The sequence below is a fragment of the Lontra canadensis genome, unplaced genomic scaffold (assembly GCF_010015895.1).
Source record: "Lontra canadensis isolate GAN:19392208 unplaced genomic scaffold, GSC_riverotter_1.0 scaffold32, whole genome shotgun sequence".
NCBI lineage: Eukaryota > Metazoa > Chordata > Mammalia > Carnivora > Mustelidae > Lontra > Lontra canadensis.
The window spans coordinates 4,340,957-4,356,645 of record NW_022631026.1 but is presented as its reverse complement, the minus strand read 5'-3'; the positions used below and the strand labels follow the sequence as shown (position 1 = coordinate 4,356,645).

The window sequence follows — 15,689 nt, the reverse complement described above, 5'->3', positions numbered from 1 at the left end:
GAAAGGAAAGAGCATTGCAACAAGCAGAACAGTTGGGGGAGAGATTTTGTCATGGCTCTAGGTGCGAAAATTGGCATCTCAGTATTTAGCAGAAAACAACAAAAAACAAAAAACAACAAGCCGACTCTATGAAATGAAAGGACTGGAAACATAACATCAAAATTGGGGAACCAGGAGTCCCAGAAAACTGCTCAAAAACCTAAATCCCAAATAAGCGAATTAACTAAAGTTAATGGTTTGGCATTATCTGTGGGTTTTGATGGCCCAAATGATTCGTGTGTTCAGCTACCACAGATAATCAGAGAGCCTGCACAACACAAAATCAGATCTGGGGCCATTGCAAAATGCCGACAGGAAGTGCCGCTCCCGGAAGTTGTCACACCTTGAGTCTGAGTGAGAGTCCCCACCGGTGGGTGGATGCTGGCTCCATGTCCAGCTTTACCAGTCCAGCTTCAGATCTGCCTTGCTCCACACATATTTCCCTCCTCGCTTCAGAAACATCTTTTCATCAAATCCACTGAATTTGATAGCTTCTTCTACACCAACATCCAGGATTGACTTGGAAGGGTCCTTCCGTCCATTCCTACAATTTAGGAAGCGCATCTAGAAAATTCAAAGACAGAAAGGAGATATTTTTGTATAATTGATTCCTTGAAACTCAATTCTGGGAATTAATTCAGAATGATTTTTGATAGTGTCATTTCAACAAACATTTATTGAAGGCTGTGGGCCAGATACCATATGAGGATGCTGACCTCCTTGAAGACCCTTTCTCTGCCCAAGTAGCTCACTTTAACTAACAAAAACACATCTGACCAATTAAGTGCACGATCAACTGAATGTCAGGTGTGCCACAGCTGGTGCATGTGCCTCCATGCGGGAGGGGTGATGTTCAGAAATCGTAGTCTGGAGAGAACAGTGTTATAAAAGCACAGATGCATGAAACAGGATGGTGTCTTCAGGAAATTGCAGGTAGATGATGTTGCTGGAGTGAAAATGGTTTATAAATATATAGCATAACATGAGTAAAAATCTTTTTTGAGAAAAGGAGAAAGAGGGATAAAAAGGAAGTACAAAGGCAGGTATGAGGCCAAGAATTGTCGTAGACGCCTACTGAAGGGTCGCACTTTTCCTCCTATGTTAAACACCTTACAGGCAAGAATGAGGTCTTCACACGTCTTCTGACCTACCCTGTCACTAAGCATCTTGTAGTAATACCTTGAATATTCTTAAATTACCAAAAGCAACTTTTGGTTCACTGTTTGTGGTAACTGTGTGGAGAGCCAAGAGTTTGTTGAAGAGCCTTGGTCAAAATCCCCAGCCAGTCATGACATTCCAAAAATAAAAACTGGGGTGCCGGGTGGCTCAGTCAATGAAGTGTCCAATTCCTGATCTCAGTTCGGGTCACGATCTCAGGGTCGTGAGATTAATCTCCACCTTGGGCCCTACACTCAACGTGGTGCCCAAGATTCTCCCTCTCCCCCTTCCTCTGCCCCTTCCCCTTCATCTCCCTCCTTGCATGTGTGCTCTCTAAAAATAAAATTTAAAAGACAAAAATAAAAATAAATTGTTTGACCTTTCCTCTCTACCTCAAACCCACACGCAGAATATTAGCGTCATCACCTTTCCCCTTACGCCCCATGAAGAATGCTCATATTTATTAAGAAACAACAAAATGGTTATGAAGTGTCATTGATTAATTTGAAAACACTAAAATATCAAAAGTCAAAACAGGTATTTCTCAAAACACCAAATTCCATGTATACACTGAATCATTGTTCTTGTTAGAGCTCATTTCTTTCTTTCTTTTGTAAAAAAATAAATAAATAAAAATTTAAAAAAAAATTATTATTTTTTAAAATTTACTTATTTATTTGAGAGAGATAGAGAGAGAAACGTTGGGCAGGAAGAGGGGGGTGGGCAGGGAGGCAGGGTGAGGGAGAAGCAGGCTCCCCACTGAGAAAGGAGTCCAACGTGGGGTCTGATCTTAGGACCCCCAGATCATGACCTAAGCTTAAGGCAGGCCCTTAACCACTCAGTCACCCAGGTGCCCTGAGCTCATTTCTTAGAAACATCTTTGAATGGACTTGTTCATCCTATCCTAGAACAACTGGCAATAGTTTATGAATCTCGCCCTTCCCCCAAAAAAAAGACAAAGGAAAGAAAAAAGTGATTTATCTTTCAAATTTGAGAAGGGATAGATTTTCTTTTTTCTTTCTTTCTGAGGCAGAGGGTAGCAATGCAATCAGGGGCTTTGGGAGAGGAGTTGTAATGGATTCTCACCTGGGCTAAGGCTTATCCATCAGGGACAAGGAGCATCAGAGGTGTGAAAGGTAATGGGAAGTGTGATAAGACCTTCCTCCAAAGTTCCCTGGGTTCCCACTGCCAGGAAACTCCCAGCCCAAGACTGCGTGACACAGGACTCTGCTTTCACAGTGTCAGATTCAAGGTGACATCCAGGGACCCATCGCCTGGGGTCAGTGCAAACATGGGGCCCAGGTTCAAGCAAAGTCCTGCCCACGTGCGTAGCTTGGAACCCACCCAGTGCAGGAAGGGCTCTGTAACATGAACGCCAATCAGTGACCACAAAAACAGGAAATGCTGGCTCGGAAGAAAAATTGGGACCGGTCAGGCTCATGATAGCACAACACTGACATGGCGGCTTAATTAATTTTTCACTTTAAAAATTATTTTTATTTAAAAGTTTTCAAAGTTTATAATCCCTTACTAATACTTACATACTCATCCAGAATAAGGTAGGAATCCTTCATCTGTGAAAGAGAAATTGAACACAAATTTAGTTTCAGCTGCATTTTTCAGTGCGTGCACTCAACGGTCTGTCCCACAGTGTCTGTATGTTTGTGCTTTACTACTTCAGTGGCTTTGGGTGTGTCCCTTCCAAGGCAATCCAACAGCTGGCGCCCCCAGCCCCCTAACACGCATCTCCAGGGACATCCGTCTGTGTCTGTTCAGATTCTAGCAGATGCCAGGCTTCTCTGGGTTCTGGAAGCATCAAATGGCCTCCGTTGACAGCTTCTCTGACAATCTTCCCCAGGAGAATTTCCCCATTTCCTCAAGCTGTGGGAGACACCTGTTCTTCACTCAGTATTCCCAATGGCTGTTCCGACCCTACACTGAATGTCCCCCTTTATTCAATCTGTAAAGCTTTAACGCTATTCCCTGGGAGCTTCCCTGAAGATTCTACTGTGACTTCATTACCTGTAACTAGATATACCTTCTCTAGGTATGTGGAAGGTGCACCTACCCTCCTATAGGAAGCTACCCCTGCTCAAGGCCGTGTCCTTGGAACAGCTCCCATTGGGGGAATAGTGGGGGATGCATGGTCAAGGGCAGGGAGGGAGAAGGGCCACTGAAGGTCCTCCAGAGGCCCCACAGCAGGAAGGGGACGGCACCCCTCCCAGCCTGCTCTAGAACCCTCTACAGGAACAGCGTGTGAATCCCTCCGGGCTAGAGCTCCCTGTTTGGAATCAGTCTCAAGTTGTGGTGATGAACCAAGCCATGTTTGCATCATACAACCTTCTGGTTGGACTCGGGCACCAGACAGGACACCTCTTTGTGGCGGTCTAAGAATCCTTCAAATTCTTCGTCGCTGATAATGAATTGTTGCGCTTCCCTCAGAGCTTCCTCTCCGGAATTCTCGCCCTCAATCAGGAGGCACTGGAACACCTGGAAGACAAGGATGGTGTCTGCTTTGCCAACAGGCTCCCACCATTTGCACCCCAAACCCCATTCCCCCAGACCCAGCATCATCTCTTCTGAGCAAAGAAGACTCCACTGACTCAGGAACAGTCTAGAAAGACATTGCTCTGGGGCCTTCAAAGTCAGGAAGTACCAACTGTCTGAAAATATAAGTTTTCAGTGTATGTTTGATATTTAGTCTGATAACCTGACTTTTCAGACCACCAGATAACAGGTGTTCATTGCACGGAATATGGACTATAGAAAAGCATCAAGAAAATAAACAAATCATTTGTGATCCCCAAACCAAGAAATGATATTTTGAAAATGTTGTTTCTGCTGACTTCATTATATCCTTATTAAGGCCTCTCGACTATGGGGTTTATTTTTTAGTTAATATATAAGGACAGTTTCCAAAGGCATTGATAGTCTCCCAACACTCTTTTAAGTAAATAATTGTGTGTGTGTGTGAATGTATTATTTCCTCGTATGGGATACCATCATCTGAGAGGGAAAAACTCTTCTCCAGGGACCTGCTCAAGGTGAAACAAGACGGTCGCTGATGAAACACACGGGCGCACGCAGAGCCCGGGTCTGTGGGGTTTTCATGGGAGGGGGGATTATACATAGTATTTAATTAACATTTTAGTCAGCTTAGATTTAATTGTAAAGTTCCCTAACATTGCCTTCATTGCTCACTCTATGTCCAACCCCTTCCTCTGTGCTCCCCGGTCCTCACAGACCCTCGTCCCACAATAGTTTTAGTATTTGCTTTCATGACTGTCTTGCTCAGTAGGCTGGCTTCTAGGGAGGGGACACCCCTCATTGTTGTCCCCACGGCACCCAAGCCCAGTCCAGGCAACAGGGTGAGGAGAGCGGCCTGGCAGGGAGGTCAGAGGAGGTGTCCACACGGGTTGGGAGCCCACACTGATTTGAACATCAGGCAGAGGAAGACACACGCGGACTTCTTCCCTGGTGACTTTGGTTCTAAAATCCACAGCTCGAATGGAGCTTGAGAAGCAGAATGGGGGGAGGAGGGTGAGATTGGCTGAGCCAGGTTAGGAGGGGCCACTCTCTTGTCACTACGGCAAGCCTCCAGGTGATCACAAAGCCCTCTGTTGAGGAATACCAGGAGGTCTCCTCCGGCCCACGCACTGTTGACGGGGCTGCGAGCCCAGGCCCTCACATGGAGGAGGCAGCCTGGGGGGCCACACACCTGACCCATGAACATCGATTTCCATCGATTTGCAGCCTGCAGACACCCGTGATCTCCAAACAGGCAGCAGCCAATCGGCTCCCTCCCGGAAAACACAGGGTTTTCAACAGGCAGTTCTGGAGTGGATCCGCGAGGGGGAGCCACAAGAGGAGGTCTAAGATCAGAGAAGAGAGCGCTGAGAGAGAGAGGCCATGAGGAGGTCCTGGCAAACCAAAGTCAAGAGGAAAAATGTATATACATATACAGAGAAGCTGAAAAGAGAATAATGAGGAAGACAGCAAGACCAAAAGAAGTGGGACAGAGGGGGAGGGGGTTGTCAGGGAAAAGGAGAGTGATGGGCAGATGGTTCTAGAAGGAGGATCTAAGAACCCAGAGCCTGCCTCAGGCCCTCGCCCCTCCCCCTTCCTGGACCACAGCCTCTGTTCCTCCCACCGTCCCACCTCCAGTTCCTTCTGGGCAGGGGGTGCAGGTCCAGGAAGTTGCTTTTTAAACAGTTCCCCGAGTTGATTCTGAAGGACAGCCAGGGGCAAGAATGACTAACTGTTATTTCTGAATCCTGCACATCGTGGGCTGCAAACACGCCCTGAGTTTGAACTTTAGACTTTGTCACAGCGGACCAAAGGGTCAGTCCTAAAGCACAGATCTTGGCAAATAAGCTTTGCCACAACCTGGGAATAGTGTTGCCCCAGTATCTTCAAATAATTCAAAGAAAAATGTATTAACAGAATTTATAAAGAACATTTATCCACTGATGATTAAGCCGAGAGTTTTAAAAAGAAATCCAGTCTTAATATATTTAATAAATACGTCCAGGTTAGGTTTTCTATGGGCACATTCTTCAGAACCTGTCCAAGCACTGACTGTATCTTTTCTTTTTCTTTTTCCTTTTTTTTTTTTTTTAAGATTTTAATTTTGAGTCATCTCCACACCCAACGTGGGACTTGAACTCACAACCCCAAGGTCAAGAATCTCGGGCTCCACTGACTGAGCCAGCCAGGTGCCCCCGACTACATCCTTTGACCTTTATCCTCCCAATATCGCAGAAGGGAATCGGGTCCAGTTTTCAGAGGGGAGAATCGGACAGAGGGAGTGGAGGCGGTTTAAAATTTAAGAGAGCTAGAGGAAGGACCAAGGACCAAGGACTTTCCCAGCTGGCTCGGTCAGAGCAGAGTCCTTTCTCACCTGGACATTTTGGGTTTCAGTGTCAAAGTCTCTCCGGAACATTTTCTGAACTACCCTCAGCAAAAGGGACATGGTACTTACTTTCCAGCGGACAGGGTTCAAGGCTTTAATGGGTTCCCTCATATCCTCATCCACGTTGAAACGATTAATGACAGAATTTATCTTGAAGGCCACTCTGTAATTGCGACACCATGCCCTCAGTTTCTGAAGATTTTCCACATGGTTCTTCTTTCCTTGACCACGGCCGATAAGGACATTGACTTGCTCATCGAAGCTGTCACAGGAGATGGCGAGGATGTCCAGATACTCACCTGAGGGAAAGTGAGCACCTTTAAGCTTTTCTGTTCAAGGACAAACACTTTTAGACCATTTATCTCTCTTTATGATAAAACACATCTTGCTTGTATCTAAGTTCTAATGCTTAAAAAAACTTCTTCTCATACCTACAACACTCACAGAAATGTCAACTGTACTTGGTATTTGTTTAAATAATCTTGGAAAAATATACGTATCATGACGTGACGGAGATGATCTGGAGGAGATGGCCCTTTGACCATCCTAAAGCCACACTTGCATGTGTGCGAGCGTTTATTGGTATATTTAAATGAGGTCCTTCGTTAATTGCTACATCTGGATTATATCCCCTCCTCCTGCTCTCAGACTGTCTTGTAGGAGCTCTTGTGAAGAGAGAGTTAGCACAGCAGATCTGTTCCCTGACTCCTTGTGAGTCTCTGGAAGGGCACAACGATAATGGAGGTTTGGCCAGTCCGTGCATGTAGCCCCCGGAATGCTCTCTGTGTCTCCTGTTGATGATGTGTCTATGTATGAGCAATGGGGCATGTTACATCAACTTGTCAAGAGTCACTGGGATCACTGCACAAGATTTGTGATGTAGCTGGTTCTGTTGTTGGGAGTCCTGCATTTCAGCTGCCATGGATGGTGTCCAGCAGTACGTGTCTGAGAGACCAGCCCTGCATAAAAGCCTCAGACCCTAAGACTCACATGAACATTCCTCGGCAACAACGTTCCAGACATGTCCCTACAGCTCACCGCGCGAGAGAAAACACATCTTCTACATCCTAGAAGGGAAGGACTCAGAAGCCCGTGTCTCTGGCCCCCCGTGATGCCCATCACTGCTGTTTCTGCACCGCAGCCTTTGCCCTGATGAACCTCAGCCATGAGTCTACTGGCTACTGAGTCTTGTGAGTGAGCGCTCCCAGAAAATTGTCAAACTTAGGGACGTGGCGGTTTCTCCAAAATGGTTCTCTTGCAGACCACACAGTTATACATAAACATTGCTGTCTTCTTCCCTCATGACATCCGACAATATTCCAAATTATTTGCAAATATTTCATTGGGAGATTTAACATGGAATGTAGATTTCTGAACTTGGCAACACCACCCCTACGTTCCCACGGAAGATAGACGTCCATGGAAGCTCAGGACTCACGGGCCGCCAGTCCGTCCGCCAGGACAGAGCACGGCACTTCCCATGCTTCATGGCCTCCCACTTGCTTATGGTCTCCCTACGACTGAAGTGGGTTTTTCTTCTGCAGCTCCACACTCCCTCACATGGAGTCTCCCACACCAGCATCTGAGCTTCCGACCCTGGACGCTGGGATCCTTCGTCCCACACGGGGCATGGGGAGCCAGTGCTGGAGGGAGAGCATGGCTTGGGGACAGCGCCAGCAAGCCCGACCGATTTTCCCCTGCTCATACCGTTCCCTAAACCCTCCTTCCCTCTCTGAAACCGGCTCCCAGAGTTTATTTGGAAACTTCTGACCCCGTTTCACTAAGTGACTCCCTTCACAGTCATTTTGGTTCTCACAGGTCATCTTATGGTCCTCCCTGATCTACTTTCCCCAGAGACTTTCGCATTTGTCTTCCTGCTTCCCCCTCATGAGACAGGCTGCCCCGCCCTCATCCAGTCTTCCCTCCCCACACGCATCTCTCCACCATCTCAGCAGGGGTGTGTGGTCAGAGACTTCCTGTGAGTGGCCTCAACAGAGGGTAAAGGCAACACCTCTTGCAGTGATGTCCAGGCTCCAACAGCTCATACAAAGTGAGAACAGAAAACTGTGCTCTGAGAGGTTATGACTGTCTGCGGAAATGACAGTAGAAGTAACAGCTAATATTCTCCACTGCTCCCTCCTCATTCCGGGTGCTGCTCTAGGGATATCACCCCTACGGAAACTCAGCCGTAAGGGAACGCCATGGTCTTAGGATCTGTGGCTCGCCATCCCGGCCGCGGAGTAGAATCCCTGGGAGCCCCCCAGGTTGGTCTGTGACACAGCACGAGGTTCTGATATAATTAGTCTGAGCTTCAGTCCCCACGCAGATATTTTACTTAACTTTCTTCAGCCAAATATGGAGCCAAAGATAGGAAATACGGTTTTGGTCCAATTGCTTCATTCATGAGACTAATGAAGTGATGGTTCCTTCAATATTTAAAAATAAAATATCAGTCGCAAGCAATAAGGTAGAGGTTGCAGAACTGTGTCGGTGTTCCCTGCTAGTGGCTAAGCTAAAGCCCTTGGCCTCAGCACCTGCTGAGCTGGGATGAGTAACATAGTTGCGCTTATTAACATTTTGTTACCTGTCCTGCCACACCTGTTCGTCAACGAGTACAGGGCTCTAAGTGTAGAGTCCCGCAGAAGCTTGCCGGGCTTGCAGAGGGATTCCAGTTTGGTGTCTCCTCCCCCAGCGAGCCTGGCCTAAGGACCAGGGTGTTCGGAACCACCGGTCATTGCGGTGGTGACCACAGCGCGAGGGCGGGACGCTCACCGTAGTTCTGGAACCAGCGCTCCCGGATCAGGCTCCCGTTGCTCACGATGCTCACGCTGGGCAGCCGCAGCTCCTCTTTGCAGAACCTCACCAGCTTGCCCAGGTACTCCCCGCGGTCGTGAATAAACGGCTCTCCGCCCGAAAAGTTTATCTTCTCCATCCCTGTGAGAGGCAGAACGTGAATCTTTCCGTTCCCCCCGACCCCCGTTGCACAAACACCCCTTGTCATTATTTTAATGACAGAAGGAATGTTTTCTCAAAGTAACAAAAAATGAAATGAAAGCTACCCATTATCCCCAAGCCCCCACCCCCAACCTTGGCTCCCCATGCTCCCCACGGGGCTTGGCAGGGGGAAATAACCATATACATGACCCAGGGCCTATGCTTCCCCCCTGCTTTAAAATAGATACACTTTAGGGCACCTGGGTGGCTCAGGCAGTTAAGCATCTGCTTTTGGCTCAGGTCATGATCTCAGGGTCTTGGGACCGGGCATCAGGCTCTCTGCTTCTCTCTCTACCCCTCCCCCCGCTCATGCTTGCTCTCTCTCAAATAATTAAGTAAATAAAATCTTTAAAAAATAAAAGTAATATAATAGATGTGCTTTAAAGTAGGGAATCAGTTACAGGGATGGAGAAGACAGTGCAGGGATGTGCAGAAAACCCCCTCCGTCCCACTCAGAATGGTCTTGCTTGGGACTCTAGCCTGAGACAGCTCAATGCACCAGCCCTGGTGGCCCCCTCCCTCTCCCACATGCTGGTGCCTCTTGGCCTGGAATTCCTGCCCTTTCCTCTCTTGATGCACTCCCTTGTTTTGGAAAAGCCCTTAGCAGTTTCCTGAAAAAAAAAAAATGCACAATATGAATCAAGGTGAGATCCTACTTATATGTTCCAAAATTCATCTGTGATCATTCGTTTGGACAGGTATAGTATTCTGGGTGAAGTCACTTTGAGCTTGGAATGTTACGGGCATGCTTTGTTATCTTCTAGGTTTTAATATTACTCTTCAGAAGCCTGATAATACTTTGATTTATAACCTTTTAAAGTGCATAACTCTTTCCCTTCCAGAAGTTTTTTTCCAGTGTCCCCAAATTTCAAGGTGAGGTGCCTTAGCCAAATCTGTCTCTATTCATTGTTCTGGCCACTTGGCAGATCCTCGTTAGAAAAAGACCGCTTCTTCTGGTATGGCAAGTTTCTCATACCATGTGTTTGAGAGCTCCTACCCCTTCACCATTGTGCAGATCTCTCTGGAGATCCTATCCAGGGTTTACTGGCGCTCTGGCTGGTAACCACCCGCCCTTCCTGCTGTGTCTCCTGCGTCCCATTTTCCCAAGACCTTATCTTTTAGTCTTACTATTAAAATTCTAATTTTAGAAACCCCAGTTTCCGTTCCCCAGACTTTCCCACATCTTATTTTCTTAGCACCGCATCGCTATTTCTTACATGTAAATTTTCTCTTATCTCTCTGGGATTATCGGTTACAGATGTTTGAAATTTTCCTATATTCTCTTTGCTTATTTTGGTGTCTGCCTTCTACTTCAGTGTTTCTATTTGTCCTTTCTTATTTGAGTGATGCTTCAAAGAGTGGAAGGGGAATTTCTGTGATTGAGGAGGAAACCCCTCATTTGGAGGGTTCTACTGCAGAGCAACAGAGAGAGAAACTGACTTAGTCCCTGGATTATGTCCCACATGCTGGGAGCCTTGGTCATGCCTCTGGGCCATTCTGTTCTACTCCTGCTATGCCATACCCCCTGGGTATCTGCACCCCGGAATGTGGGCTCTCACACCCAGCAGGCAGACTCTCACTCCCCCATCTTCACTATGGTGCTTTTCTTCTCCCCGCTTCTCCTGGGGTGGTTGAGCCCAGCCTCGGTGTCCAGATCCTTCTGAAAATATGCCTTCTGTCATGCGCAGGAAGAGGGGCTCTCCTTGTGGTGGGGGCAGCAGGGGATCTGCCTTGGACCTGCTGTCTCACTCCTGCCTCACTCCCTCCTTGATCAGTGCTGTACTTCTGTGTGATCAGATGGTTCTTGTGTCTGAAATGCACTGCATTCCACGGGGCAGGCTGGAGAACTCGGGCAGCCACCGCCCTGTGCACACAGGCTGAAGATGTCCAAGTGCCATCCACCAGTTCCAACAACTGCGTTGATTTCTTTGTGCATTTGTTCCCCTGCTTTCAGTGATGCTACTGGAATTTTAGTGGAGTGAAGGAAAGATTGGAGGGAATGTGGACATGAACTAGGAGGTCCAGAAGTTCGTGAAATACGGACTTTATACGGTGATATTAACCTAGTGGAGTTCATTTTGAACTCAGTTCAGTTCAATTCGGTTGGCTGAGTGAGTCTTTCTTAGATGCCCAGTGCTAGTGGCCACATGAGAGTGGGCCATTTCCAGAACGAACTCGTAATCAGGAAGCAACTGCCTCCGCTAAGGGAAGTGTGAGATGCCCGCTCCAGTGGATGTTGAGGGTGTCGAAGGCATGGGCACCGGACAGCGTGCTCAGATTAGAGACAGACACCGGGCACCTCAGAGCATGGCAAGGAAGGACCCGGGCTGATGAGCCACAGAAACAGAAGCACATGTGAGGTCAAAGGGGGAAGCATGAGACCGTGCTAAGCTGGCTTTGCCTCCCTATCGGTCCCTTCGTGTGAAAACCGCCCTGATGGGGTCGCATTTACAGTCCTCTCCTGTCCCGACCCGGGACTTCCTGTGAGGCGAGGGCGGTCCTGCCCCAGGAACTGTGAATAGCAAATTACACGATTCTTTCCAGTTTTTCTCTCTTGATCTGCATCTGGCCTCCCCAAACCTCACCCAAGGTAACATGGTTCAGGCAAGCATTTAATCCTGAAACCCATTCAGCAAGGAAGGGATTCTGATCCTGGTTTTTAGTTACTGGCAGCAAAGCTCAGGATGGTTCACAGGTTTATTCAAGATCATAAGACTAGGGAAAAAATGGGAGCGAGGATGGGTATCCAAGCTCCACAGCCTCCATCTCTATCAGGGGCACTGCCCTTCCCCCCAGCTCTCCCAGCACAGCCCAGCTTTATGGCAGACCAAATGCCATCTGCTATTGTTTTCAACACTGTCTTTCTCTCTCAGATGTGTCTATGTCTGGACGTTGATCGACTCCGTCATCTCACTATTGGAATCCAACATGCTGGGAGCCTGCCTGTGTGACAGTGACCATCGTTTGGTAGAAACATCATTATTCCCGACAGTGCGGTGAAGTAGGATCAGATTAACCGGAGAAGGTGAGACGGTGTATTGGCCAGCGGCCCTTGAAGAATTTGAGGGGAAGATGTAGACAGGATGAAAGGAACAGAAAGTTGAAGGAACAGGATGCAGGTGCGTAGTTCAGATCATAGACGAGCAACAATTACTTCACAATGAAGTTAACCTATGAGGAGCGATCGTACCATAGCACGGATGGATAACTGATGCTCACAGAGGCCAAATTCCGCTCCATTTTCTCCGTGTGTACGTGAGAGAAGTAAAAAATATGTTGTAAAAGCACCTTCCACCCGAGTGGTACATTTTAAATATAATTTACATTTAGCTTTACATTCTTAATCATCACCAAAATAGATTTTCCTCTATTAACCAGAAATCTCACTTAGAGGTCATATGACCTATGTTATACCTTGATCATTTTAATTGACTTTGACTTTATTTACTTAAAACTGATAAATCATTATATAAAAAATATTAATTATAACCATAATAGTTTATGCTTGCTTTAAAAACCCCTGAACATTCACTTACTTGTGTCATGTGGCAACTTTTTGAGGTTGGTATGGGCACTATCCCTTTTTTTAAAGATTTTATTTACTTGAGATTGAAAGTGTGAGAGAGAGAGAGATTGAGAGCACAAGCAGGGGGGACAGCAGGCAGAAGGAGAAGAAGAAGCATGCTCCCCACTGAGCAGGGAGCCTGACGTCCAGCTGGATCCCAGGACTCTGGAATCAGGACCTGAGCTGAAGGCAGACACTTAACAAACTGAGCCACTCAGGCACCTGGTATAGGCATTATCTTGATTATCTACATTTTTAAAGATTGTTGAACTGCTATTCAGAAAATTTAAATGCCTTCACAAGTCTTTTAAGTGTTAGGGCAAGAGCTCAAACCCTGGCCTTGTAAGTCAAGAGTCTAGGTTCTTCCCATGACACTAGTCCTCCCTTCGTTCATTCATTCATCTATTAATCCATCTCTCCAAAACCATTCATCAATCCCCTTTTACACTCTAGATATCCTGGTAGCCACAAAGATACATAGAATGCTCAAATTCTACCTTGGAACTCAAACTCTCTGGGGGATCCAAATATTAAAAACAAAACAGCAAAACAAAACATAATGGCATAACTTTTTATAAAAAAAACTATAATAGGGGCGCCTGGGTGGCTCAGTTGGTTGAGCGTCTGCCTTCGGCTCAGGTCATGAACCCAGGGTCCTAGGATTGAGCTCCAAGTTGGGCTCCCTGCTCTGTGGGAAGCTGCTTCTTCCTCTGCCCCTCCTCCTGCTTATGCTTTCTCTCTCTCAAATAAATAAATAAAATCTTTTAAAAAAAGTGTTATAATACGTATTTGTAATAGGACCAAGGGATCGCAAATGAAGGAGGGGACATTCCAGAAAGTGAGGACAGCATGATCACAGGCTGGATTTAGGCAGGTGTTGGGGGAGAAGGGGTATAATAAAATGTGCCTAGAGGCACTGGGGTGGAGAAACTTGATGTCCCAAAGGGGACCGCAGGGACAATTATATGAATTGCAGCAATCCAGGTGAGAAATGGGGAGACCCTGAGCTAAAACCCACTGGGACCAGTGAGGCGGGTCTGTACTTGGATGAACAGCTATGGATGGTTGTACAAACATAACGGAGAACCAAATAAGCCAGATCCACGGCAGTGCAAATGGTGTAGTTTCATTGTATAAAGTAAAACATCAGGCAAAAACTACTGTCTGTTAGAAGACAAACTCATGGTTACCTGGGCAGGGCAGTGGCTGGAAGGAAGATGCTTCTGGATGCTGTGATGTTCTCTCTCAAGATCTTGGGCTGTTTACGTGGGTGTGGTCACCTTGTGAAACTCGCCCAGCTAAACCCTCAGGATGTGTGCAATTTTGTGCATATATGGTATACTTCCGTAAAAAAAGTTAAGCAAACGGAGAAAAAGCTGGCAAGGCTGCTAAGTTACTAGCTTGGCTGGAGCTCGAGGAAAGACAGGAAGAGAAGGTGAGAAGGGACAGGTCTAGTGTGGAAGATGTTGCCAGGCTGAGCTCTCCCCAAGCTGCCTTCACTGTACTGATTCGGGGAAGTTCAGCAAACAAGCCTAGAGCAAAGTCATTGCCATATTTGTATTGTAAATAGCTTCTTTAAAGTTTCATGTTAGGAGCACTTACATGATTCAAAGTAAAAAACTCAAACATGTTAATTCTTTTATTTTTCTTAAGATGTATTTCTGTATTTTAGACAGAGAGAGGGGGAAGAGCAGGGAGGGACAGAGTGAGTGAGAGAATCTTAAGCAGACCCCCCACCCTGAGCGTGGAGCCTGACATGCGGCTCAATCTCACAACCCTGAGATCATGACCTGAGCAGAAACCAAGAGTCAGGTGCTTAACCGACTGAGCGACCCAGGCACCCTTCAAACGTTATAGTTTTTAAGTCAAAGTTTGTGTCTTTGTTTTCAACTTTCCTCCTTTACTGTTTCTGGAAAGCTCCACTCTATCAGCACTTTGGACCAACTCAGAAAGTGGCACGACTTCCCATCCTGTCTCTTGGCCCACGCTGGGTGCCCTGGGAGCCTGGCAGGTGCACAGACTTCTGCTTACTTGGTGGCTCCAGGAGGGACGGGTTTGCATCCCTTACCGTGTGTGCCAGCCAACTCTGGTTCCGAAGGCCTAAGCTCCCACCCCAGTTCACCCTAATACTCCCTCGTAAGATGGGCTGGGGAGCATCTCAAATTCTGTGTGAGCTCTCGCACTTGTGCCTGCCCCCAGCCAGCGGCTGTGCCCTGTTGCCCTCCCAGGACTGGGGACTCACCGGCTTCCTGCAGCATCTGGAGCCCTCGCTTGGCCTCAGCCAGGGGCAGCACGAAGGACGTCTTGGCCGTGTGGAAGCAGAAGCCACACTTATAGTTGCACTGGCGGGTGAAGTGGTAGTTGACGCTGGTGGGGGTGGTGGGCGGGTCTGGGCCCTCCTCCTCCTCCCCTCTGCTCTCCTGCCGTTCTCCCTGGCCCCTCGGAGGTGGCAACTGGGTGTTCTTGCCCCCTGCCAGCCAGAGTGCTGACCTGAGCCAGAAGAACCAGGGGACCACGCTGCCCCACAGAGAGCCTAGTGGCTTCCGGAGGGCACTCAGCAGCTTTCCAGCAAGAGCGAAGGGCACTAGCATCCACATGGTGACCGGGTGCCTCGGGGCTGCACGGAACCTGGGGATTCTGTTTATATGCGCTGGGCCAGCCTATCACACCGACGGGACGGACACACCTCTGACCGAGTCTCAGCTGAGCTCAAGTTTCGATTTTCCTGTTCATGAAATTGAAAGCTGGAACAGCGCCAAGACCCGAGGCTCAGGATCAAGCCAGCAGCTGACTCTCTGCCTCAACTTTCACCTATCTTCTGGGTCACCAGAGGCTTCTAACTGGATACAGATCGAGGCCTTCTGCCCATCTGTATCTCGGTCCCACAGAGAGCGGCAGCCTGGAGAGATACAGTCCCCACTTCAGAGGCATTGCTCATGCATGATACCACACGCGGGGGCTCGGCCGGGCGTCCTGCCCGAGCACCCTCCCTGCCCCCCCCCCCGCCCCGCACTGACTGCT

At 47.8% G+C, this 15,689-nt stretch overlaps 1 protein-coding gene across 1 annotated transcript; it reads right to left on the bottom strand.

The window, feature by feature from the left end:
- Nucleotides 1-397: 397 nt before the first annotated feature.
- Nucleotides 398-15,297, bottom strand: RSAD2 (radical S-adenosyl methionine domain containing 2). The gene is made up of 6 exons (XM_032866781.1): nucleotides 14,911-15,297; nucleotides 8,882-9,043; nucleotides 6,179-6,408; nucleotides 3,538-3,687; nucleotides 2,739-2,771; nucleotides 398-603 (listed from the first exon to the last, which is right to left on the bottom strand). The coding sequence occupies exons 1-6, from the start codon at nucleotides 15,263-15,265 to the stop codon at nucleotides 439-441; spliced, it is 1,095 nt and encodes a 364-aa protein (XP_032722672.1). The 5' UTR covers nucleotides 15,266-15,297; the 3' UTR covers nucleotides 398-438.
- Between the last annotated feature and the right edge of the window lie 392 nt (nucleotides 15,298-15,689).

Coding starts and splice junctions, on each gene's coding strand:
- RSAD2 (XM_032866781.1), bottom strand. CDS start 15,265: ATGTGGATGCTAGTGCCCTTCGCTCTTGCTGGAAAGCTGCTGAGTGCC. Junction 3,688..6,178: donor TGAACCCTGTCCGCTGGAAA/GTAAGTACCATG, acceptor CTTGTCTTCCAG/GTGTTCCAGTGCCTCCTGAT. Junction 604..2,738: donor ACCTTATTCTGGATGAGTAT/GTAAGTATTAGT, acceptor TGAATTTTCTAG/ATGCGCTTCCTAAATTGTAG.